The 27,718-nt window shown below is 35.6% G+C and overlaps 1 protein-coding gene across 4 annotated transcripts in view; it reads right to left on the reverse strand.

The window, feature by feature from the left end:
• Positions 1-243: 243 nt before the first annotated feature.
• Arap2 (ArfGAP with RhoGAP domain, ankyrin repeat and PH domain 2) overlaps positions 244-27,718 on the reverse strand; it is a 167,301-nt gene continuing 139,826 nt past the window's right edge. For all 4 annotated transcript variants that reach the window (XM_013350802.2, XM_005359243.2, XM_026785085.1 and 1 more), the window contains 6 exons: positions 22,307-22,434; positions 14,388-14,470; positions 13,264-13,299; positions 11,430-11,493; positions 6,913-7,047; positions 244-2,449 (listed from right to left, as the gene is read on the reverse strand). In XM_013350802.2, the coding sequence (XP_013206256.1) occupies positions 2,075-2,449; positions 6,913-7,047; positions 11,430-11,493; positions 13,264-13,299; positions 14,388-14,470; positions 22,307-22,434 (821 nt within the window). In that variant the 3' untranslated portion in view covers positions 244-2,074. The remainder of the gene's footprint in view (positions 2,450-6,912; positions 7,048-11,429; positions 11,494-13,263; positions 13,300-14,387; positions 14,471-22,306; positions 22,435-27,718) is intronic.

Genomic DNA, 27,718 nt, shown 5'->3' on the forward strand with positions numbered 1-27,718 from the left:
GGAACAAAAATGAAAGTGAGTACTATTGAGTCCTTTGAGGAAATACGTGTATGTATCCAGCCTTTAAAAATAAAAGAACATTTATTTTGATGTGTTTTTAAGGTGACAAAGGACTGTTAGATGCACCATATTCAATTTTTTAAAACAGAAAAAAAAATGATAAAGTACTTGATTCATTTCACCAAAATAACTTTAGATTTCTGAGAGGAATGAAAAAAATAGAAGAGTCATAATCTAGTGGACTTGTAAAACTATTTTAATTTTTACTCAAAATCTGAGATATAGCCGTTAGCCCTTATGTTACATTCTTAAAATTAAGACAATTATTCATGAAAAGAAGAAAAACAGAAGTGATCAGAGCTCAACTTTCAGGGGAAATTCCAGTAGGGTAGTTCCAAGAGTATAGCACTTCCCCAACAAGGCCAATGATATTTATTTCCATGTCTCTTTATTTCATAAAAATATAAATATCATTACTTATCAGAAATAAGTTTATTAAAATTAATTTTTCCTTTCCAAACAACATGGTATCTTTTTTGAAGAAAGAGTCCTCAGTAGTGACAGCAACTCATAAAACTGCCCTGCAGTTTTACTTATTATTTCAGTTAACATTTTATTTGGATTTAAAGAATACTTATCACTTACTCCTGGTATCTGCTATCTGCTATAACAAATGTAAGTGGTTAACATAGCTGAGTGAAGACAGACTTAGTGCTTTATATCCTCATTTACCTGCGAGAGAGGGGCTGAAATAAGGGCTTACATACACGTCTTACATAAAAAAGACCCAGCTATAGAAGAGGACTAACAAGTGTTGAGAATGAAGATCTGCTATGTAAATTCCAGTTAAACAAAAAGCACTGTCTTTGACATGAACTATTATTCATAAGCTAGTGTAGTCTGACTCATGAAAATTGTCAAAGCTGTATGTCATCATCATGTGGCAACAAAAATACAGGGCTATGTCATTTTCACCAGTAGAGAGGAAAGACTGAGCGGAAATGGGAAGTGCCTGCCTGCGAATGTCGTACAGGCAGCCATTGGCATACACTTCCAGTTGATATTGACATACATTGCAGAAGGAAGCATTATAATGTTACATTAGTAAACATTATAATGTGACATTTCCAAATGAAACAACATCAACAACAGCCAAAACATAGAATAAAGAAAAAATAGCAAAAGACCCCATGGTAATGAATTTTGTTCGTACCAAAAATACAGTTGGGAGCCCTAAGGAATCCCCAGCATGAAGCAACAGTGTAAATGACTTCCATGCTGGGTCCATGTACACACTCTTCAGTGCAAAGATCCTCTGAGTGGACACTGACAGACAGCTCTGGTGTACTGAATATGTCTTGGGGCTTTCTTACCTACTCACACCATAAATGACAGCGGCCCGTTCTACCACTGCCATGAGCTGGCTGGATAATATTGTTGAAAGCACTTAAGACACTGAGATGTTTTCATAATAAGCAGTTTCTCCCTAAAATGCTTTGTTTCTCGATGAGTTAGAATGAATGTTAGGTCACCTCCTTGGTTAGTAGAATAATTTTTTTACGTCTTGTCTTTCCAATGTAGGTTGAACAGCGACTGAAATATCTTTCCCCTTTTGAACTCATTTCCCTTCTTTTCCCTAAGATGGACCCTATGTAAACCTAAAAACACATGACAACTTAATATACAAGCCTTCTCAAAGTGCAAAATATGATACAATTTCATAGGCTTCATGTACACACAGCATTTTATACAATACAGTACAGATTTCTGCTCATAAATTACCCTCACTTACACATCTACTTTCAAAGATCTGGCCACTTATAGTGACCCCAAAAATTATTACAGTTAATACAATTGAACTTTATGAGTCTCCAGACCAAAATAAAGTTGATCTCACACCCAACCTCATATATACATATTTTAAAATGTTCTTTAAATGCTTGGGTATACATAAACAAATATCTTAAATACAGACAAATTTGTCTAGATAGAAGACTCAATAATTACAGTTTGATTTCTGGTTTGCACACATTGTACACAATATTAAAAAAATATAACTTGTTTGATGATTTATTTATTTCTGTAATGTCTGTTCATCCTGCAACTCTTTAGGAAGGGTTCTTGACCTCTGGAGAACCACACTAAGTTCCTCAATGACCTTTGATGGCAGCTTATGATCGTGGTCTAACGTTGTCTTGCTGTTCCTGTCCTCAGTCTTCTTCGGAGTCTTTGGACCTTTATAGCCCTTTGGTAGACTGTGGGGGATCTCTGCCTCTGTGTCCTCCAAGCAGTTGAAACTACGATGTTTTCTGGCGCGATTTCTAAGTTTATCATCTTTGTGCTCCAAGCAGTGGGCTATGATGGAGGCTCTGTCTTTTAAGCTGGGGTCCACAAAGTCTCGATCATGCTTTTCACACAGTCGCAGCCTTTCAAGTTCTGCTCTTGCGCTCTAAAATTAGTGGAAAATTAAATATGTCACAGTAAAGCAATACTTGAGACAACTGATATTTACAAAATACACTAAGCAAACAGTTGATGCTTCCCATTCTATAGTCCATTGTATTCTATGATGCATACTCGAATTTAATTTTGCTTTAAGCAGCTTGCATGACTGGATTTTGTTGTACTTTTTAACAATTTTAAAATGTTTTATTAAATAAAACAGTTTTAAAAATTAAATATATTTTATTCATATATTCTTCTCCTTTACAAGTCCATGAGATCTTCTCCTACTCCCTGCCTACCCACTTTTAGGTTCTTCCTCAAAAAACAAACCCAAAACACAATATTATTAAAACATAGAAAACAAAATGTATCACCCCAAACTAAAACAAAACAAACCCTATAACACAAATAAACACACACATATAAAACCTGTGTAGTCTATTATTAGTTAGCCAACTACTGATGAACATGAGATCTGTCCCAGAGTGGCTGATGATATACCCAGTGTCACTCCACTGGAGACAAGTGTTCTTGTCCTCTTCCAGCAGATATAAAACAAAGTTCCATTGTTGACGTTTATGTGTCTGGATTTATGTCCATGTCTCTGAACTGTAGCCCTTGATTTCAGAATCACAATATAAGTCATCATAATAGAGATATTAAGAAACAATGTAGCACAGAAATCAGTTAAATTTGTTTTCCAGGCTCACATTTCTCCCAATATGTTTAAGCAGTGGAAGTTTTCCCCATATAACATTTGCTCTGATTCCCCTGTAAACTTTCAAAGTCACTGGAATGTGGTGTATGCATGTGTTAATATTCACTTTTGCATCAGTGGGTTAGAGCATACATTTACTCTATGTACAGAAAGGGCTGGCAGGTCCAAGAGGAGACTGTAAATCACTTTCAATGAATAAAGGGTAGATTCTGAAAGTTAAAAATCATGATCTCTATTGGCTGGGCAATATCTATCTGAGGGAAATCACTTCAGGTTCTCAGAGTATTAGAACTCAGTAAGTATAAGATGCAGCTATCTATCTATCTATCTATCTATCTATCTATCTATCTATCTATCTATCTATCTATCATCTATCTATTTATATGCTATCATCTCTCTCTATGTATTTTTCTATTATATATCCATCTATCTGTCCATCTATTGTCTGTCTATCTATCTATCTATCTATCTATCTATCTATCTATCTATCTATCTATATCTATTGTCTATTATCTACCTATCATCCATCATCCATTTCACAGTGATCCTTCTTACTATCTTTCAACTATCAAACAACAAAAAACATCAAACCAAAACAAACTAATAAATGGACAAAACCTTTGGCTCTCTTAGATGTATAATTTAGGGGCGAAGTATTAAAAAATATGACAGCATTCGTGATTAAGGCAGGAACATGTGGTAGAAGCAACATGTTAAAAGTCAAAGAATGGGAAAGTAAGAAAAGGAGATCACATGAGCTTTACATCTTACAGGATATATGTTATGTGCCCTGCATGTGCCATGCTATGAGGAAAGAAAGACATGAGGAAAAGGGTGTCATTGCATTGGTATTAAATGATGAGGTCATTATTTCAAAAGAGAGATGAAGGAGGCAAAGGTAAGCAGGAGTATGTTATGGAAGGGCCAGTCTGTGTCGTCTTGGTTTAACAGAAATGCAGCTCTTCCCCCAGCTTCATACAGCAGTTCCCATTGCCAAAGCCAGAGCAATGGATGGAGAACGGCTTCTCAGAGCAAATCCTTTACACGTTTTGTCTGGTGCTCATAGATTTCCTTATTAAGCCAGATAATGGAGGTCACCAATATGATCCAATGATGCCAAAAATAAATGATGTGACCAACACATACAAATATGAGTGTGGGAAACTTCTAAATGACTTCACTTGGTGAGCTTCTGCATTAACGAATAATATCCATGTTATGAAATGGATAGTCACACCATGAAGTTTAAGGCCTGAAATAATGTTTGACCTTCTATGATAGAGCTTCCATGGTTTGCATAGCAACACTTGGGTGAGTGGCACGGGAGGTTCGGCTGGCCTGCTTGTTCACTCTCATCACATCAAATGGCCATGGAGTGAAGACACAGAGACAGACTGGGATTCTAATTTACCATTTGCTTTGTTGTTGTTTTAAGTGAGTCATTTTTCTTCATTATTTTTATTTTACAAGTGTTGTTTAGGGATCTCTTGTGAGACAAAATTTTGACAGGGTACCCAGATTATCCTGTATCTGTAGGCTCAAGTCTCCTCTCTACACCCCTCTGAGAGGCTGGAAATACAGGTCCACACTATCATGCCCACTTTGATTATAGTATCAGAGATGAATGAATTATCCCACTGCACTTCCCATGCTCATGACTTTGTCTGAATGTGTATCAGCTGCAAGGCAGACATCACTTTAACAAATCCTCTAGTGCAGCAGAACTTAGTTACCACTAATAACCCTGCAAAGTAGTGGTTACTGCTTCCATACAGGGAAGGAACTGAAAATGCAAAGTTTAGAAAAAGTTCACAATTTATTAGAAGCCAGTGTGCCACAGGTAGTATCAAGATTATAAAATCTTAAATATTTCATTCGCCTCTTCCTAAGAAGTTTCCATGGCCAACAATGTTCATTTCTAGATTTCTTCAGTTGTCTTACTACTTACTAATTTATCAATATAATGTTAGAAGTCTCTAGGAAGACTTCCCTGCCTGGATGAGGCATTCAATAAAACTTCCTTCTAAGAGCACTTAAAAAAAAAATCAAATCAAGTCGGCATTTTCTAGAAAGCCAAGAACTACTCTGAAAAGCAATATTTCCTGCCCATGAGTCATGACATGACTGCATTATTTCTCAAAACACATTGTACATGGTAACTTTAAACTGCTTTCCTTTTTAAACAAAAAGTAAGAAATCTTTGGGCATTTTATTATTATATCTTCTTATATAACTGCTATATAAGAGTATTACTCCAATATAATTCTATAGTAAAGTTCTTAATAATTTGTATGAAAAACTTTATTTTTGATTAATGTTGCTTTTACACTATTTAAAGTAAGTTTTAGTGTTTTTAAAGTATTAGGATATTTAAAAACTCTCTTAGCCAAATTTATTGAATGACAAAAAGGTACAAAACTTGTTTCATTTATTTTAATTACTCATATATTTTCTAGCAATTAATATTTCATAGAATTATTATGAGAAACTCTGATACTTCTTCCTAGTTTTAGTTTATCTGTCTTTTGTTGTTTGTTTTTATCCTAGGCATGTTAAAAATTATATTTAAGGTTTTGAGATTAGGAAATATGTTGTAGATTTATTTACCTATAGCTGATACTGCTTAATGTATTTTTAATCTTAAAATTTTATCTTTTGTTTCTCTATTGGTCACAAGGCAGTGTCAGGAGACACTGGCCACTGAAAAACAAATGCCCACTGTATAATGGCTTCACTGGATCAAGTTGTGATGTCCTGGCCCAAGTGCTAATGACATGTAATCTAGATTTTTGATTGGCTAAGTAGCCCACAGCTCTGCAAAGCAGACTACTATCAAAAGCTCTAGTTATAGAATCAACAGGGTGCAGTCATAGATTCATAGAGATTTAATTTTTCATTTTATAACATTAGTTAGGCAAGATCAAATATGCCAGGTTTCAAGTATATTCTGGCACAAGAAACATGTGTATAATATATGCTCACTACAGTATTTATAAAGATTAACTCTAACAGCTTAGCCCAAATTAACGTTCAAAGAATGTATAATTTATATGACCTTTTACGTTAGTTGGTTTATTTTTACTTGTTTGTTTCTTAATTTTTGTCTTTGAAAAATTCAGTTAAGGTACTATGCCAAGGGTCATTCCCAAAGTGAGTTTTGAGAGTAGGCAGCCATGCTCTTTTCCAAGAGACCCAGCTTTCTGTCAAGATAGAGTAGTTATATTCTCCTACATCATAAGATGGCAAAAGGAAAACACAGTCACTTCTTTGAAAACTCTCAAATCATTCATATTAATTCATAATAATATTCAGAATTTATCTTGTGGCTCCTTTAAAACATCCCAAGTTTCCAAGCCTGGACAGTGATGCTAAACTAAGGTATCTGTAACATGATTTAGGCATATTTCTGCTTCATATTTACTCAAAGGATATATAAGTGATCTTGGGAAATTGATTTGAGACCAGATTTGCAGTCACAGTTTCTATATAAATAGGTAAAATTGCTTGGCTACTTGAGAGACCAGGAGTGGTGTCAGGTATATGTAATGTGAATGGTATTAAAGCAAGTGGCAGAGGGTTACCAACACAGTTATCTTTACGCATTATGGACCTTGGACATCGTTGAGCTATGCAAAGTGATTACTGCTAGGCTTCTGAAGCCAATGAGGTAGTTAATTTACTCAGCCATGTTAAGTTGTAGGCAAATAAACAGTGGAGGTTAAAAAGAGAACAACAAAATCATAACCAACCTCAATATTCTTCTGGGCCTGGGACGCATTCCTCTCATGTTGGATGGGAATCAGAGGTAAACCTCCAATCTTGGGATTTTTGGTTATTGAACGCTTTCGTTCTTTTCCAGCTGGTGGCCATATATCATCCTCATGCTGTGGAAATAAGAGTTTAGTGCCATTGGTGTGTGATTTCATTATGTGCTACACCACATAAGTCACTTGGCTCCCCACACATCCACACCAAATAATCTACTTTCTGTGAGAATGCCATTTGTAATTACTTCCACATTGACTCTGGCAGGCACTTGGCTCCAGGATGTGAAATTCTTAAGTGAACCGAGCTTTGAGGTCTCAGTTCAATTTCTAACCCTCAAACACATGCCCTCTGTACTACTTATCAAAGCAAATGGTAGAAAAGATTGGAGAAAAATGGCAAGTCTTTTTGTAAAGCAAAAATAATGTACTTGTCTATTTTTCTAAGCCCTGTAATAGAGGTAACTAAACATTTCCTGCTTATATCAAAGGTGAATTTAATATGAAAATAATTTGTTCTTATTTATCTCAAATTCAGCTAAGGCATGGATATCTGGAAAAAAATTAGCCCTATTTTGTGACCTTTTGAAAAATGTTGCTTTTCCATCTAATTGAATTTCAATGAAATGCTTACACACACATTTATAGTGAAAATCACTCTCTAACAGAAAGAGTGGTGCATTTGTCCTTAAATTATTGACTGAATTTGAGTACACCACACCATTATAGTCATGCAAAAACAAAACAAAACAATTTTTTTAAATGGGGGATAAGAGCCCACAGGTAAAAATGTAAGCTCTGAGTGCTTAATCCTCAAAATAAACACACAAAAAAGTATTTAAAGAACATTTCTATTTCCTAGGGTAGATTAACATTTTAGAAGCAAGGAAAGGCAAATTGATTTTCAGATAGCAATCTATTAAAGAAACAAACAATGAATACCAAAGTAAAATGAGTTTACAGATAGTTGATGAAATAAAAATGAATTCTAATTATATATAACTAAAACCTCACTCTTTATTTTGTTCAAATTTTAAGATACATCAACAAATTTTTATGTGTAGTTAGGATTTTAACATAGTGTTTTATTGCGAATAGTCCATTTCCAGATGTATTTACATTCTAATTTATAATGAGGGGCATATTATGCCTTTACCAATATACATACATTCATTTAATCCTCAAACATTCTACACTAAAAGTCCAATTACTTTCAGACTTGATACATACTCTTAAAATCATGGAGGCATTTATCTCAATTCATAAAATGTTTCAAACTTCATTACATTATTTTTTATGTCATGGCTCCAAATATGGTTAAAATACTTTTGATATTTTATAATTGGGATATTCTGAACAAGTAAAATTGAGAGAGAACAGGTTGAGCAGGTACTCAGTAACATTTTAAATTATGTTTATAATTTCTTGAGATAAATGGGTATTATATATATATGTATATATATACATATATATACATATATATAATATATAGAGCAATGATGAACAACAGGGGTCCTCATGTCTGACCATGGCCTGTATGACTTTTCTAGTGACTGAGTTATCTAGTAGGGAAATGTCAAAAAATATATACTACTCCATCTTACAGTCAAACCCATTTAAGCCACGAAATCTACATTGGCCTCAGACCCCTAACTGCACACACTAGTCACCAACTCATTATCTCTATCCATACTTTCTTTTGTCATTCCTTCTTATATCTTCTATATTTTTCAAGACCTCAAAATATGGAACACCCTAGGGTTTATTAGACAGTCCTCTCTTTCTTAATGTTTTTTGAACATCCCACGAACAACTTCTACAGCTCTCAATATAATCTAAATGCCAACTTGTCCCATATATACATTCCAACCTCAGACTATTGCCTAAATTTTTAAAGTCTGATTTGGAACTCAGCATGTTCATGTGTGTATCTCAAATATCTTAAATTTTATTTCATCTATGAGAACTCTTGACTTCCTTCTACCACTCTGGTAACAATCTTTACATTCATCAATTGTCTAGGTCCTTAAAATTTATTTAAATAAATTGTAAAAAAGCAAAAAAGGAAGAAACACATACTGAAAAACAGGTTATCAGCAACAGGTACACCTATTCTTGTGTTTGTTTACACTGTCGAGTTTGTATAAAGTGTTAAAATTTCTTACTTAAAAATATGAACCTATTATAATATCATTATTCCAAATGCAGCAAAATTTCCATAATTATTGAAATTGAAAATCATGAAGTATTCAGATGTCAACATACAGCAAATTTATAATTTATTAATATTGTACTTAAGACAGCTATTCTGACTCTCTAGGAGCCTCCCCAGTGAATGTAATAGAAGATAGACAGACCTCCCTATAAACATACAAGCAAGAAGAAGCCAACTTCATGGACTGGTACCCCATACATAGTACTTATCTGTTGTATAAAACATGACATCTCAGATTATGGAAAATTTGCTTTCCCATTTACATTTCAGAAAGAAACTCAAGTGAAAATGAAAAAAAAAAAAACAACAAAGCCTTACTTCAATGGAAGAAATAAGTCTTGTTACAAACACAAAAATTAGGGTCCTCTTTAATTTCTACTATTTCTTCAAACTAAATAGACCATGAATTAAAAAAAATAACTTTATCCCTAAAATATTCCTCAATCTTTATGTTTTGCACAGTGTCTCCACTCAAGAACATGTGCCACACAGCTATTCTCCCTGTTTCCTCCTGTGCTGTGATGTGAGATCCCCCCTGTATGCTACGAATATGTCTTATTACCATTGGTTAATAAAGAATCTGCTTTGGCCTATGGCAGGGGAGAATATAGGCTTGTGTGAAAAAAAGAAAAACCAACTAAACAGAATGCAGGGAGAAAAAAGGCAGAGTAAGGGAGACGCCATGTAGCTGCCGAAAGAGAAAGATGCCAGAACCTTAGTGGTAAACCACAACCTTGTCTCATATCTTCCCTTAGTAAAATGTTTAGGATAGTTGTGAAATGAACTCATTGTGGTGTCACCTCAAGTCTTGGAGCTCTTGTTCTCATCCATAGAGCAACAGCCTCCAACCCTTATACAGAACTCAGCTCACCTATTACCCTTTCAGAAATGCACTCCCTGAGAACTACTCTGAAACTGTGTTCTCCTGTACCTAAGTGACACCACCTCCTTTCCCAATTCATATTAGCTTCATTGTATCACACATTTCACTTCAGACCTGATCCAATTATATGTCTATTTTAGTCATTGTTTTCATGTTTTGTAAACTCTTAGTATGCATTTTGGAAAGCACTATATACATAGGCAAATGTATAAGAGAGCCAAATAAGGAAGAATGATTCTTAAGGAGTTTACAATACAGCAGAAAAGGCACAAACAAAACAACTAATTATACATATGCTTTTAATGAGAGCTACAAATGGAGAAGTACTTTTCATTCCTTGACTTTCAATATGAAAGTCTATTGACTCCAATTCTGAAAACAAAAACATCAGTTTAATTGTGCTGTAAACAAATACTGTTATAGCTTTTGAGTGTATGCTTTCAACTTAGACTTCAACTAAAATACTTCACATTTAGAGTTTCAGTTTTTAAGTAAGTACAGATATCTCATTTTTCAAGATGAAGAAATGACTCAAATGTTAATAATTCACTTTTTTTTCTCTCTACAAATGTATTACAGAGCAGTAGTTTGGTGATAAAATGAAAGAGGTTAAAAGTGGCATCTATATTCATCAGTGGAGAAATTAGGAAACTACATCACAGGGAAATGCTTTTCAGAACAAAACAGAACTAGATTTGGGAGTGAGCAAACTTTTTCATTGTAAGAAATATGAATGCATCTGAACAGCAATAGTGACAACTTATTCATTAGCCATGAATCCTAATGCTCTGGGAGAAGCAGTGCTGCTAATTCACCTAGAAACGGTTGAAAAACAAACCCTTTCCATTAATAGGCCTATTTAACCCTTTGTCAAGAGAATGTTCCTTCAAGTGGAAGATGGAGTGTGAAGCTGGGTCAATGGGTCTCAGTGAACTCTGAGAGGTGTACACTATTTCAACGAACATTTTCAAGAGATTCCAGGTTCTACTATGAATCGTAAGGGATACAATACTTGATTCTAACGAAGTATTTACCATAGAACATGTATCAAAAAAATGTTCTTTTCTGGCTTTGCCTCTGTAATGACAGAGGAGGAAGGATAAGAGGTGAAGGCCAAGTGTATACTTCTCTATGAAGATCTTCATGTTTTTGCAGAGCAGCGAGAACTCAGACAAGGCAACTATCTGAAACAGCACATTCCCCCTAAGCCTAGACAGTCAAAATAGTCTTCTCTTTCAAAGAGCAATAGAAAAATTTGGATTTTGATATATGTAAAAATATATTCAAGTGAAATGTACCAATTGTATATGCTATAAATAAAAAATTCAATAAAAATTAGAAGCACACTAGCATTTCCTTTAAATACAGCTTACAGTAGATTAGATGTCATAACAGATGCTATACCTGGGCAATAAAGATACTGGCCATCCACTCCATCTGGGCTTGTAAACTGTCACAACACAGGTGCCTACAAAACAAGGTTTATGCAATAAATACTTGTGAAAGACAGCTGCCCTTCCACACTGTCATTAGGAACAGTCAAACAAGGAACAGAACTCTTTCAAATTTGTGTCTTAATGAAATCAAACTCAGACTGTGTCAGTAGCAGTGGCTTCCGTCTTTGGGAAGTACACCTCTAATTGGCACGAAAACAATCATCAGCAATATTTTGGAAAGGCAAAGTCAGTGTCATTCAGTGTTTTCAGGGACATGGCGGTAAGGCATCTATTCCCCCAGAGACTCCAATTGGAACATATGTGCACATTCATGGAGTGGAAACTTCCTTTTTTTAGAAAGGGCTTAGACATGGTCTCGTCAGATAAACATCACGACGTGTCTGTTGGCACTCACTCACTAATGTTTTACTAAAACCCTCCATAAAGCAGCTTTTGCTCTCAAGCTTTGCACAGTACATTAGGGAAGCTGGCCATGCAAACAAATAAACAGCACGGTAAGAGAAACCAAGAGGCATGCTATAGCAAAACCCAGAAATAGCAGGTGTAGGTTCGGGGAGTCTAGAGGGGCTGAGAAAAGGTCACTTTCTAGAGAGGAAGATTTTTGTATCTGATGTTACAATGAAATAATGGACATTTCAATGAAGTTATACTCTTCACATTCTTGGACTTATCAATAATAGGGAAAAACAAGTCATTTGGAAAAAAAATGATATTCTAAAGCTTGTTTCCTTTTTCATTAGTCTTGTTAAGTGTTTGGGTGAAAGTGTCACCCCAGCCTCTGGCACCCATCCTTGGAGCTGGAATGGGACAGGAAGCTCCATTTCAACCCCCACCCCCACCCTGGGAGTTGCCTTGATTCGGACTCCACCTCTTGGAAAGCCCGCCAAGCAGTGATCCCTCACCAGGGAGGGTCAAAAAAGCCCACCAAGTGGTAGACCACTCCCACAGGCTATTTAGGCTGCCACTCAGAAAAGGAATACGTGGACTCTGGGTTTTGCATGGTCTCTCCCTCTCTCTCATTCCATCACCATGCTTTCCGGGTCACCCCGGGAGCGGTACATTAAACGTGGGCATCTTTTATTCAGTCTAGTTTGTCTAGTTTGGTCTGATTAGAACTATTTGCTTCTGTGGAGAGGCTAGTCTTAAAAAATGCACCTAACATTAAGACACTGTCTTATTTCATCACCAGGCAAATGTGAAATCATCTTCTATGGTCGCTAGAGAGAAGTCAGTGGTATCTGTGTAAGGGTGCAGTAGAAAACTAAAGCAGAGTCACAGTGTAAGAGTAAAGTTACTCCAAATAAAACACACAGATTAAGAAACCCTGGCCCTAGGACTTGGTAAAGAAGGAATTGGGAAGTGTCCAACCTAATATAACCTGGGGACTAGCTAGACATAGGAGGTCACTGAGCAGCAGGCTTTAGATGCGATCTGGGAAACAGGCAGGAGAAGGGAGACAACATGTAAAAACACAAAAGGAAACTGTTTTAAAAACAGACTATGGATTGTTTTAAAGTTTCAATTTAGGATTTTACCTTTCAAAAATGATCTTTAATTTTGCCTATTTATCTCCTAAGAGCTAGATTCTAATACTGTCTATGAAAAAAATGAGATATGGTTTCTTGAAAGAGACTTTGGGAAGGATGTGAGATTATAATTAACTGAACTTAATACAAGTTTATTTCCTTTTGCTTCTCTGTAGTTCTGCCTATGCCATAGTGTCATTCTTTACTCAAATTTGTCAATATTATATAAAATGAAAAAGCTGCCAGGAAACTTACCAGTGGTGTTTTTCAGAATATGCGGTCAATCCCCAGCTGCATCAGAGGAACACAAACAATATGTTAAATACAACCCTGCCTTTGTCATCTCTTGATGTGAGGTAGCTACAGGAGGCCTCTTAACAGAACTCAGCCTAGTAACACACCCTGAGCCTCTGAAACTTAGTCATTAATGTTGATATTTGGAGCATTAATAAATTTGTGCTATCCTAAAGAGTCTGTCTCAGGCATTTTCCTATAGCAACAAATATATGATGGATATACTAAGGAAAATAGCTGAAATCATATGTGTGTGTGTATGCACGTGTAATACATATATATGTCTTCAGCTTAAAAATTAAACATGGAGGTAAAAGTAAGAAACTATTTAAGTAATGGAATCTGAGAACTACAGATCATTTAAAGAGTTTTGTGGAGTAATAAAATAATATTACTTAGTTAATCAAAGTGACTATGATAAAAATGTATGGCATAAATTGAATGTTGTGTTCTTTAAATATTAAAAAGACATGATATTTAAGAAGGTTCATATTCTTAGAGCTAAGAGAAAATTGCAAAGCCAGGATCAAAATATTCTAAAAGTAAACCATCAGAAAGTTGGAGAGCAGTGTGTGATTTCTTTATTTAGTGTGCTTGGACCATTCCTCCCTATACCGAAGTCACTACGCTGTCCTGTCAAGGAATGGGAGACCAAGGAATCCTGTTCTGCAGGCGGATCTCTGTGAGTTCAAGACCAGCCTGGTCTACAAGAGCTAGTTCCAGGACAGGCTCCAAAATCACAGAGAAACCCTGTCTCGAAAAACCAAAGAAAAACAAAAAACAAAACAAAACAACAATAACAACAACAACAAAAAATCTGCAAGCTGATAGTGGCTGATAGCACCTGAGGATTTCCCGACTCATCCAGGGCAGTCTACAAGGAGCTTAATCTTTCCCACAGTGGGAATAACAGCCTTGTCATATACTCACAAAGTCCACTTAAGGATCTAAGTACAGATGAAGGACTTCAGGATTCACAGGTGGTAAAACTAATGCCACTCATCCCTAAGCCTTTCAGCCGACTTAATTTCTGTTATGTTTGTTTTGTTTTGTTTCCTTCTTGCCCCTTTCCTTTCAGCCTTTACCTGGTTGGGGGCTTCATTTTCTTTTTCACACCAAGATAAAACTTCATCAAGCTGAGAGAAAACATCTTGTCGTGCTTGCTGCTCTGTAAGAGAAGAAAGTATAACGTGTAATTAAGTCGATCTTAAATATTCTTAACATTTCTGTAGAATATTAATAAATGCATTTAGAATTCTTTATTTTGTCCCACATTTAAAACCATATTTCAGTTTCAGAAAATTAAGACCGATCTGATTGTAATATGATCAAATAAGTAAATTTAAGTAGCAAATGTACAACAACATAATTGACACAAATATTGGTCGAGATGTCAGATTGCTTTGGGTTAGGTTTTATCATTGAATGATAAAAGAGTTTTATAAATGATGGATTTTACAATTAGGGAAAACAGACTATGTGCATGCAGGGGCACATATTAAATGATTCTAAGTAGTTACATTGATGAAAATTACCAAAAATGACTTGTTAAAGTACATTCTAAGAGGAATTTGTGCTTTCTCTGGATCATTTACATGTTCTTCATACCCCACTGAACACAAGTATCTGCCTCAGTAAGCGTTCAAAGGATGTTAAATGTTGCTTGCAGGAAAGGAATGATAACAAGGGAGAAAGGTGGTGTAGCACTGAAGGAAACAGGATCTTCTAAACCCAAGAGGACGCACAGAGATTGTGACAGCACCAACAAGAACTGCGTAGGTATAAACCAAATCAAAGCCTAGCCTTCAGAAAAGGAAATGGACACAACCCCCAAACAAAAATCTATTTGTTACTGGTACCTGCTAGAAAAGGAAATGTAATTTTTCCAATGGAGTATCCTTTCTCTTTTTTTCTAGTAATTTTTTCATGCCCTCTAATTTTAAGTGTATTTTTCTGCTTAGAGCTTTTTTTTTCTGTGTTGCTTTTCCTGCTTTATTTACTTATTTTTTTTGAGAGAAGAATTAACATGAAATTGGATTAGTAAAGTGAGGAGGGGAAATATAATCAAAATAATATATAAAGCTTTTAAATAAAGGTATTTTCAAAATAAAAAAGAAGTCCGCAGCTGCTTGCATATATTTTTCACACACCATTTGTCTACAGGGTTAACGGTTGCAGCGTGTTCTATTTTAAATTGGATTTAAAAATAATCGCATATATTCTATTTTTTATCTGTAGATACCAACAATTGATTTTATTTTAAAAACACAGAAATAATTTATCGTGAACAATTCTTTATTTCCTAAAAAATCATGTTAAACTGATAGGAACATAGAATTCATAAATAAGAACAAATATTTTGAGGTCCTAGTATAGATCTAGTATTTTGCATTTTGCAATATTGTGATTTTGCACTATTTCTCTTTGTAAGTTGAAAAATAAAATTACCATCTGGATTGAGTACTGACAAAAGTGAGTATGCAACCAAAGTGTTATTGTAGAAAGTTATTGCAATAGTTAACAACAAAAAGGCCTATCAACTTTTGTCTAGTGATTGGTATAAAATGAGCTAACAGTAATTAGCTACTTCTGTAAACATAGAACATACAGCCTCATGCAAATTCCAATGGATCTATTTGCTAGGATGCCAGGGAAACGCATCAAAGATCAAATATAGCTCAGCATGTGCTCTGTATTAAAGTGTCACTGTGATGTCATTTCTTTATCACCAATCAAACTTGCAAAGTAAAAAGTAGGAGCTATGTTCATTAAGTTAAAAGCTGACTTCAGGAGAATTCGGACGAAACACTTACAGGGAAAGTAACAAAGAAGGAAGCCAGGGCTCATACCCACTGCCAACTGGCCTCTGGCAGTGGCTGAGCCCTGAAATTTATATAGGGAACTTATATCTACACAGTATTAGCACTATTTCTTATTACCACTGAAGATATATGCACACATATTTCATTAATTAATTGGCCATGATTATAAAAAAGCTGTCTGAACTAAGCTAAGATAAAACCTTCTTCTTCAACAATGTATACCCATGTCTTTGCTTATTTCTCTTTATTAGAACTTAAAATATTTATGTGGAAATAAGGTCTTGTTCAATTGCAATTACTGTTTGCCTTAATTTTGCTTTTTATGAGGTCAAACAAACTGATTATTCTTTCACTAAGACTCTCATGTGACCTCAAACTCCAAACTCACTATGTAGCCGAGTATAACCTTATCCATATTCTTCCATTTCTCAAGTGCTATGATTACAGAAATGTACCGCAATACTGAGATTAGACATTTTTAGCTTTTGTTAATTCAAGATATTCCGGTACAGCTGGCAGAAACTCATTTTCATGGTTTTGTAAAATTTGATAGTTGCTATTTTTAAATATTTAACTTTTTTATCAACCTGAAATTTTCTTGATTTCAGTATTAAGTAAAAATTTAAATTAAGTATTTTTTGACAACTAGCTCATTCTAATTTATTTAACAAATGTACATAGTTAATACATGCAATTTTTCATAATTTTAAAAAAATTAAAAAATTGTTTATTCATTTTACATACCAAACACAGTTCCCTCACTCTTACCACTCCCCCCTCAACCATAGTCCACTCCCTCATCCACTCCTCAGAGAGGGTAGGCCTCCCATGGTGAGTTAACAAAGCCTTATTGTTGAGGCAGGACCAAGCCTCTCCTACCTGCATCAAGGCTGAGCAAGGCATCCCACCATCTGGAATGGGTTGGGAAAAGCCAGCTCATGCACCAGGGACAGATCCGAGTCCTCCTGCTAGGAGCAGCAGAAAAGAGCAAGGCACACAGCTCTCACGCACATGCAGAGGACCTAGTTTGGGCCCATGCGGGCTCCCCAGCTGTCAGTCTAGAGTCCTTGAGCTCCCAGGAGTTCAGGTCAGCTGCACAGGATGACCCCAGCTAAGACTCTAAGCAATAGTGGAGAAGGTGCCTGAACTGGCCTTCTCCTGTAATCAGATTGGTGGCTACCCAAAACGTCATCCTAGAGCCTTTGTTGAGTAACTGACAGGAGCAGATACAGAGATCCACAGCCAACCAAGCATTGGTCCAAGCTCCTGGAGTTCAGTCAAAGGGAGGGTGAAAATTATATAAAGACAAATTTTATGACATTTTTAAATATGACAAATTTAATTAATGAGTGTAAATATATAGTTCTTATACTGGACTTTATAGTGTAATTCCTCTATGTTCACTTTTATATTAAGTTGTATTCTTTGAGGTTTTTCTGATTTAATGCATATCTTAATGGTTAGAAAGAAACTTCATGACTATTTCATTTTTTATCGCCAAAATTATTTGCTAGCTTTCTTATCTATTTTCCTTTTGAGGTAAACTACCATTTTTACACACTTATAAAAATATAACTGTGATCATTTGAGAATTACAATATAGTTAGAAATCAATATCACTAAGGTTAAATCAATTTTTATCAGTGAAGCTCTATAGTTTCCTTCTTAGCTTCTATTTCTTGTTAAGGGCATTTAAAAATACTTGACATATTTTCTTGTCTAAAGCCAACTGAGGATTGATTTTTTATATTGATCTTATGACTTGCTAACTTGTTGAATTGCAAGGAACAAACATTTTAAAAAATTAAATGCCTTTTGTGTGATCATGAGGTACCGCAGTTAAGAAGCCTATAGACGGTGCCCAAGAAACTCACAGCTGGCCTCTAGGCTTGCCTGCAATAAGCTGATTCCCGGTTACCTTTGTAAAGGTTAAATTATACTACAACTGAGGCCAATATCCTCCCCAGAAGTTTAGTTGGCTAATCCCTGCTACACAATGCTATGCTTAGCTATACAGTAGAGTGAAGGGCAACAATTCCAACGGCATGAGAATGAGGGCATTTGCATGTCTTAGACTGAGGATACCCAATGTTGCTGGTATTTACTTATCCAGGACATTGGCAAGTCCAAGACTGCCTGCATTTCAAAGACTTTCTGGTTGTAGATAAAGAGTATACAGTATTGAAATTCCCCCACACCAGTCCTGGCATGCAAGCTTATCACTTTATACCACTCTAAAGTCTAGTGCGTTTTGGTGTTTAAACTCAACATGCATAGCAAGGAACTGCAAAAGTCCCAATGGAAAGTTTTATAAAAGTAAAACTCAGCTGGCATGATACACTGCCCCGGGTATGTCTAATTCCTGGGGAATGGCTCCATAAAGCCAATAAACTAAACTTTTATGGCATCTACAATGTGTTGCTTGAGTTACTATATTTCAATGTGAAGTCATTAACTAAAGCAAATAAATAAGTGAGCTTCAAAAATATTCCTGAGGCAAAAAAAGAGTCTGCTTCTCAGTTCATGCAACTGTTAAGGATACCCCCCTTACTCATTTGCTTTTTTACCTTTCCTTACTCATTTTTTCACATGATTAACAGTGTAATGGCAATGTTCTTTGAAACCTCTCACCTTTCATGTAAATCAGTTTTGAACATATTTTAATTAACATTTTCTGTGCATGGAAAGCCTGTGAAAACAAAATCTATCTTCCCATGTGAATTACCCTAATTTGTTGTTAATGAACATTCATAAATTATTTCCAATTAACAGTTGCTTTAAGTATACTTCTCAGTTTATAATTCCTGCTTCCTTCTCAGGAAATGATTTTCTGAATGTATACAGGGCACATATATTAGTGGAAACTGTCCCAGAGTCAGATCTTTACTCAACTAAATAGAAAGATTTTACTATTGCTTATTTAATGGTCAATCATTTGAAAAGTTAGCAGTGGCAATGGCATAATCACCAATATTGACAGACCTGTGGTATGAAAAAAATGAGTAAAGTAAAATCAGGGGGTGAGAAAACAAAAACATTTTGAGTTTAAAGAAAGAATTTCTGATCTGCTGCCCTTGATTGCAAGGGAAGGCATGAGCTGGATAGATTTATTTTGGTGGGATAAATGGATTTTAAGGACTTATTAACCAAACTATATTCTACAACTGTGGTCCCTATGGTTTAAAATCCTATTCATGAGATATTACAGATGATCCTGCATGTATGTCAGTCTACTGTGGGAGTGCTTGACACCTTCCAGTTGATGGTGTCTGGTCCCCTAGGATTGGAGATACAGATGTTTGTGAAAGGCCATGCTGGTGCTATGAAGAAAATCTGGGACTGGTAGAAAAGTAGTCATTGCTCTTAGTTGCTAAGCCATCTCTCCAACCACTGTACGATCAAATTTAAGTACACTTAGTACTATTTGGATGAAAAGGTTCAATCATATTTAAATAAATTCTCAGCCAAAACACTGAACTAACATAATATTGTTTTTCTCAAGTAATCCTTTCTTAGAGCCTTTGAAAATTGAAATCTGGGAATGGATTCTATCTTCACCTCTCATTGGATATATAGTTTCTGGCTATTAATGTAAAGTTTTTGTGACTCAGTTTCTTCATGTATCCAGGAGGGATAGTGATAGTCCCTATTGCAGGGAGCTTTTAGAAACATGCCATGTTTTTATCCCATGCTTTTTCAGACCCAGGCCAGCTGGCCTTGGTGAATTTCCGATAGACCATCCCCATTGTCTCAGTGTGTGGGTGTACCCCTCGCAGTCCTGAGTTCCTTGCTCGTGCTCTCTCTCCTTCTGCTCCTGATTTGGACCTCGAGAATTATGTCCGGTGCTCCAGTGTGGGTCTCTGTCTCTGTCTCCTTTCATATCCTGATGAAGGTTAATATTCAGGAGGATGCCTATATGTTTGTCTTTGGATTCACCTTCTTATTTAGCGTCTCTAGGATCGCGAATTATAAGCTCAATGGGATAAAACCGGACTTGCTGAGCATAGCGGACAATGAGGACTACTGAGAACCCAAGAACAATGGCAATGGGTTTTTGATCCTACTGCACGTACTGTCTTTGGGGGAGCCTAGGCAGTTTGGATGTTCACCTTACTAATCCACCACCTGGATGGAGGTCCTTGGACTTCCCACAGGTCAGGGAACCCTGATTGCTCTTGGAGCTGATGAGGAGAGGGACTTGATAGGGGAGGGGGAGGGAAATGGGAGGCGGTGGCGGGGAGGAGGCAGAAATCCTTAATAAATAAATAAATTTAAAAAAAAAAGAAACATGCCATGAAGTCAGTAAATCCACATATTCTACTGCCATACAGTAGCTATACTATCATTATTTTGGGATATTGAGACCACAGTATTGTTCCTTCATGAAATTAATACTAAAATATTAGCCTCTTATGAACTTTCTGTTGGTGTATAGTAGAAAGAGTCAGAACCTTGATTGGACAAAAATATTCAATTTGATTATTAAAAGTCCTTTGGTGATATGCAATGAATACAAGCCTCTTCACCAATAGTACAAGTATGGAAGATAAATGATCAAGTAAATCAAAACAAGGTTGATGGCTCATTACAGAAAAGTAAACAAGGTTAAACCAGCCCATGTTTTAGATCACTAAAATAATCAACTGTAAAGTCCAGCTTTGATTTTCACAAATACAAATCTGAGGTTCAAGAACCTTAAAATCCATTTGCATAACTCAAAACACATAGGCGCCTTATATCTAAAAGTTTAGCAACTTTTTGCAGAGAGAACAGAATCACAACAGCAAACAACAACCATGTGATCCTCAGCCGGGCTCCCTTTCGAGTGTGTTAGGGCAAGCAAATCCTTTCAGAGTTCCTTTACCATAGAGTGAACAGAATGGTCTCTCATACGGTTCCATGTTGACTGTCGTGCTTCTTTTGTTTATCCATGTTGTGACATCTACTAGAAATCTCATAAGTAGTTTTCTATCTATGAATACATTATTCTCCTATTTATGGAAACATCTGTGAATGAAGCTGCCAACGAACATTCATTTACAAGTGCTTGGAGATTATAACTGGCAGGTGGATGAATAACTTTATTTTGAAACTGTTAACGAACTCTACATAACATTGGGATTTTACCTTTCCACTAATTGTTTATGCCCCTCCCCCAGTTACTCTATATTCCTCTCCAAAATGGAGATGTCACTTAGGATTCTCATCAAAACAAACGGTAAAACTGCATTCTAATGATGACTAATGATGTTGAACTCTAGGTTTAGAGGCGAATGAGTCATTTCTATAGCTTCCTTCAAGTAGTATCTGCTCAATCCTATTCTCAAATGCTTACTGGGAAGTCTTTCTTGGGATACAGAATTACCCTTAACATCCTGCATGAATCATTTTTTTCAGATATAGATATTATGGACATTATTTTTTATTCTGCAACTTACCTAATCTTAGGGATATCTTTATAAGTACACTGTTATGATAATATATTATTAAAAATGTTTCATATTTCAAAAAATACTCATACATACTTTAGTTCAAAAATTGATGTGATTGCTCTATAGGACTCGAATTATAATCACCACATTTGTAAGAGAGGCAGAGATATTAAGTTACTTGTTCACATCACTAACTCTTAGCGAAGATGAGATTTTCTGACACCAAATTCAGTATTTTATAGCTGCATCATTTACCTAACTCTGCTTTTAAAATATCTAGTTCTCCATGCTATTTCATATGTCCTAAATAAATTCAGAACTTAAGGGAATAATCTGTAGAAGCCAATAAATATGATACTTATTCAAGTATATAGGGAAGATGTTAACATTCATTATAGAACTGCGGTTTTGTCTTTTCTATACCACTCTTCACTTAATCTCCATTAGCTCACCCAAAGCCTATTTCTGCCTTTAGAATATAACACTCTCCCTCTTAACTCTGTTGGATATGATGAGGATTTATACAATAGTCTATGTTAACGTACTTAAAGCCTCTTCAGTGAGAAGTAATTTTCTTTCAACAACACAGAAAAGCGACAGGAAGACTAAGTTACATTACATCTCAGACATTGAGGGAAGTCATCAGCGTATTTCAAATGTTGTTTTAAAGAGAGATGGCTGTGGCCAGTGTCAGATAAAGACATAAATATCTACACAAAATAATAATCTACATGCTGCTTATCCAATTACCTTTGGATCCTTGTAAATAAAGAGATGTCCATCTCGTAAAACAATGTATCGGTCTTGAAACTTATTCCCAGACAGTATTTTAGATGGCTCTTCTTTGAGTTTTAAGGCACCTTCTTTGATACTTTTCTCTGTAAAACAAAACAGACTTCTGGAAATTGGGTCCATTTTCACTTATTGGAGACACAATATAAACCACTTGTATATTCTCTCCTTAACAACTTGTTTTTATTTGTTTGCACGCACGTGTCTGTATGAATATATGCCATATTAATGTGAGTGCTGTTGGAAGCCATAGGTGGTCATTAGGGCTCCTAGAACAGGAGCTGCAGATGGCTGTCAGCTGCCCACTGTGGGTGCTGGGAACTGAAATCAAAAGCAGTACATGCTGTAACCACAAAACCAGCTCTCCAGCATCATATATTTTAAAATATTAAAGATTTTGTTTAAGAAAGGAAAATTCCATTCCTTTTTAAAATACATATTTATTGATAGTAGGGACATGGAACACGCATGGAGGCCAGAGGAAAACATAAAGAACCAGTTCTCCCTTCTTTGTGTGAGATCTAGAGATCAAACTCAGACCCTCATGTTTGCTGGCAGGAGTCTTTAATTCCTAGGCCATTGTGGTAGCCTCAAGATCAGATTTCTAAACATTGGCTGCAAGTTTAAATTATTATATTTTGAATACACTATGTTAAATAAAATATAGTAACATAGCAAAATTAAATCCACCCGTTCATATTTTTTCACTGTGGCTTCTTTAGAGGACTGTGATCCTTAGATTCTTTCATAGCAGAATGATACTTCATGCTACTCACTTACTTCCAGGGAATAAAGTTTGTAATGACACATAGTGACCCTGGTAGTCACACCCCTCTCATTGGGTTCTATTTACCTAATCAGAAGTCAGATTTCACAGATAATGTGGCCAAGGATATAAATACTAGGCATGATGCTACGTAAATGTCTAAGGATAGAAAGTGTTGCACGAAGGAAGAATTGGGAAAAGTGACTTGGAAAGATGCATTATGTGTATTTTTACTTTCAACTGAAAGGAGTAGCTATTTCACAGAATTGCTCTAATGGAGGAAAATGCTCAGTGATAAACTTGGGTAAATCATCTAACTCACCTTTGTTATTATAACAGGTCTAAAGAGACAAAGCACTCTCCAAAGCACTAAATCCCCCAGAGAACGAACCAGACTGTACACTAACAGACACTACTTCTTTTAGTATCTGTTTTCCTCTAATCGAATCCTAACACCCGATTACCTTCACTGCCACTCAAGCCGGGGTACTTGGAGCTTAGCGAAACTTGTTTGGTTAGCACTTCAGATTAGAAAATAAATGCTTCCCCCTAATTCTTTTACTATTAGAAAAACAATTTTACTTACAACTAACGTTTTTATTGATTACTAGGGGATTTCATATCATGCATCTTGATCACACTGACTTCCCAGTCCTCCCAGATCTGCTCCCCACCCTTGTGAACCCCAAAAATAGGAAGAAAAAGAAAACAAGCACAAAAAATCCACACAAGTTCAATTTGTGTTGCCTATATACTCACTCCCTGGAGCATGCTCAAACTCCCAATAGCCAGTCCCTTACAGAAAACTGAGTCCTTCCCGCCCGCAACCGCACCAGATGCCCTCATTTGTGGACAGCTACACTTCAGCATTTTTATCGCAATTCTTAAGAGTTCTCTTCCATGGTTCATGTCCAGGCTGTTACTTTTGGTGTGTGGGGGGTGGGGGTGGAGGGTGAGAAACACATCCATAAGAGCAGAGGCAGAACTTCTGCCCTGAAGGGAAAGTTGTTTGCTGCTGCAAACGCACATAAAACAATTCTGTGCATATAACATGACAGAGAAGATGGCATACAAATACAGAAGAGGTATGTCATGAAACTGAACCTGCTCTAAAACATAAGATTTACAAACGGTTTGATCCATGTTTTACATAAAAGTACAAATTCCCTAACTAGTGTACCCTAAAACTAATAAAATATGTTCTGTATGGAGTGGCGAGAAAGAAATTCTGATGACTTATAGATTGTATCTGTGACTAAAAACCCATTGAATGATCCACTCTTGATTTCAGGGCTGTAAGGGTTAAAGACAGACTAGAAGCTGGGCTGTCTCAGAAGTTGTGACCCTAATGCTTGCTCTTCCACTTACTAGCAGGTTCCTTGATGGAGTGTACATTGTATTATTATATTATAATATGTACTATTGCATATAATTATATGGAGTTATATAATGTCTTCATGCTCTACTTTCTGCATAAGTCTAGTAACTTCTAGTGACAAACTCCCAAACTCAATAGGAAAAATTAATTAAATGTTATGTGCAAGGACATCATATTTAAATTCAAATGGACAAACGGTAAGAGGGAAAAATATAAGCCACTATCCATAGATAGTCGATGCAGTATCTAAAACACACAAACCCAAATACATGTTCCTTTAAGTGGCAAACGAAGTTATTCGTTACAATCTGTAGTTAAGAAAACAAACGGGTATATTTCTAATTACACTGGGATATTCATTTGTGAGTAATTAGATTATTAAAACCAGTATATGCTTCTGCTCTTGTTGGAAAGATCAATTCTACAAGCTGTGACATCATTTGAAAAAATAATCCCTTGCTGAAGCTTTCCATGCATATTAATGCAGAAGGAAATAAACAGGCAGCACTGTTGAATGAAATAAGCTACGGTCAAGTCATATGGCCAATATTTGTAGGCAATGTCCAAAACACCTTCCAACTTCAAACTTACTCATTCTCCCTTTGTTGAATATCAATTGCACAGTAAATGTGTATTTCTTATTACATGGAGAAATTACAATATTCCATTTATTGTGTAGCATTCCTTCAAAGTATATTTTAGTTTTACCAGTAAGAAGAACCTGGATATACTAGCTAACTAAATGTAATGTCTTCTCTTGCATGTGCAAACTTTCTCTCTGTCTGTCTGTCTGTCTGTCTGTCTGTCTCTCTCCCCTTCTTTCATATTTTCCATTAACATTACTTATGAAGAAAACTTACTTATATCTAGAAAAGAGAAAAAGGGTTTTGTCTAATTTCTATAGTGGATAGTAAAACATGAATATATATATATAGACTGTCTCTTAGGCTATTAATCATCACTCCTGTTTGATTTTTTTTTAAACAAGGTCTCACTATTCCAGCCAGTTCTCAAACCTATCATCCTCCTGCATATGTCTTAAAGAAGTGTGACTGCAGGCACATACTGCCATTCCCAGAATAAAGTCCCCTATCTGTTACTTGCTTGGAAATAGTATCATTCTAAAATTAGATTATATATGTATAAATAGCTAAATTATAAATAAATAGCACTGTGATATAACTTCTTAGGCTATTTGCACCAGAGAGATTTTTCCAATTTATACTAGAAGTTAAAACTGCAGAAAGCAAATAATTGCTTTTCTATGATGTGTTTATTATTACACAGAATCAAAATAAACTGTTTCCAAAATATACCTACCATGGCAAGTGATACATTTTTTAATATTAAATCAGGGTATAGTTTTAAACACTCTCTTAATAACCATAAAGGTATAAATAGTCCTTTAGCATTTTGAAAGCTTTATATATTTTGCACCTCATGTGAGTCTTAAAGCCCTTTCTCAATAGAAACAGAGGAGGATTAGAAGGGCAGGGGGTAGAAGGGAGGCAAAGGAAAAAACAGAAGAAGAGGAGGAAGAAGAAACTGCAGTCTGGATGTAAAATAAATTTAAAAAATAATTAATAAAAAAGTAGATGTGTGTTATTAAATTTATAAATTTGAAAGTTGGTGATTACTGTGGTTCTCTGACGAGTTGAAAAAAAAAACCCTACAATTAGAAATCAGATATCTTAACATCTAACACAGAATTTTATTTTCTATCCTGAGACAAGAATAAGCAAAGAATGACATTTTCCTCACTAGAAGATATTCTTGCTAAGATGATATAGTGAGACGAGTGTTCTGAGCTTGAAAGCACTATGTAGGCATCTTGACCCATAATAGTCACTCAGTGCAATCTGTATTTGTAGTCCTACACTAAAGAGGTTTTGGACATTTAGAATTTTTCTTCCCTTTGTGTAAAGATGCTGCTTAACAATCCATTAAATTTCCTGTTACAGATTCCAGCATGAAACAGAAAGCTAATAAAACTTAGCAATTGGTTTCTTCCCTACAGAATTAGTGTATCGGAAAATATCTGGACAGTCACAGTCTGCAGTGACAACCAAAGACCATTATCATATATCTTCAAGACAACACCTCCCCTGGAAGTGGACTAGGTCAACTCTTCAAACTTGTATTCATACGTGGATTCAGCAAGACTCCGTGGACAGTGGAAAACAAATATTTAACTGAACTATGATTCATACTTCCAATTTTGCTGCGATTTTCTTACGTTTACTAATAGCAAAGGTTTTAAGTGTCCAAGTGTGAGTTTTCCAAAAGCTATTACATTTGGACTGCTTAGAACTAAGACAAATTGCAACTGAAGCATCTGCCATATACAGCAACATAAATCAACACACACACACGGATCTTCAGTGGGCTACATGTTACATGCTTAAAGTATTTCTTCTATATTCCTATCATTAAGATTTGATTCTATAAGTAAATTATATTAGAGCAATTTAAACGTTTTTATTAAAATATGTTTCAGCAATATAAAATTACTTAATCTGGAAGATTACAGAAGGTTAAACTTAAACTTAATATAAGTGAAACTGAATAAAAGACAGTCTTATAATAATAACTATGATAAAGTCTAAATAGCAACTTAAATGAAATTTCATTTTCTTTATCTCAGTGTTTCAACTTTTAACCCCTAGGGGAGAAATGAAATGTGAAGAAGATTATTATCTTTCTTTTCGAGTTAATTAACTCATAACAACAATGCCCACAACACTAAATGATTCTAAGAAATTAAATGCCGTTCCTGAACAAACACAGAGTTTTAAGTAATGAAGAGAAATATTTACTCCATGTATTTGTATAAAAGTAAACTACATTATCTCATTACCTATAATGAATGAGCAGTAATTAAATGCTGCACGATTCTACAATCTATGCCTACTTATGATGGCTACATTTTTTTTTTTTGATTTTTCGAGACAGGGTTTCTCAGTAGCTTTTTGGTTCCTGTCCTGGAACTAGCTCTTGTAGTCCAGGCTGGCCTCAAACTGACTGCCGGGCGGTGGTGGCGCAGGCCTTTAATCCCAGCACTCGGGAGGCAGAGGCAGGCGGATCTCTGTGAGTTTGATGGCTACATTTTAAATGGCTTGGGTACAGTAGGACAGCCGAGGAAATCAAAATCCTTATAATAGAGCAAATATTGTATAATAAAGTTCTAAACTCAGTAAGTGATGGAAACACGATATATGCTTTTTCC

Source organism: Microtus ochrogaster, linkage group LG1 (assembly GCF_000317375.1).
Source record: "Microtus ochrogaster isolate Prairie Vole_2 linkage group LG1, MicOch1.0, whole genome shotgun sequence".
NCBI classification, from domain to species: domain Eukaryota; kingdom Metazoa; phylum Chordata; class Mammalia; order Rodentia; family Cricetidae; genus Microtus; species Microtus ochrogaster.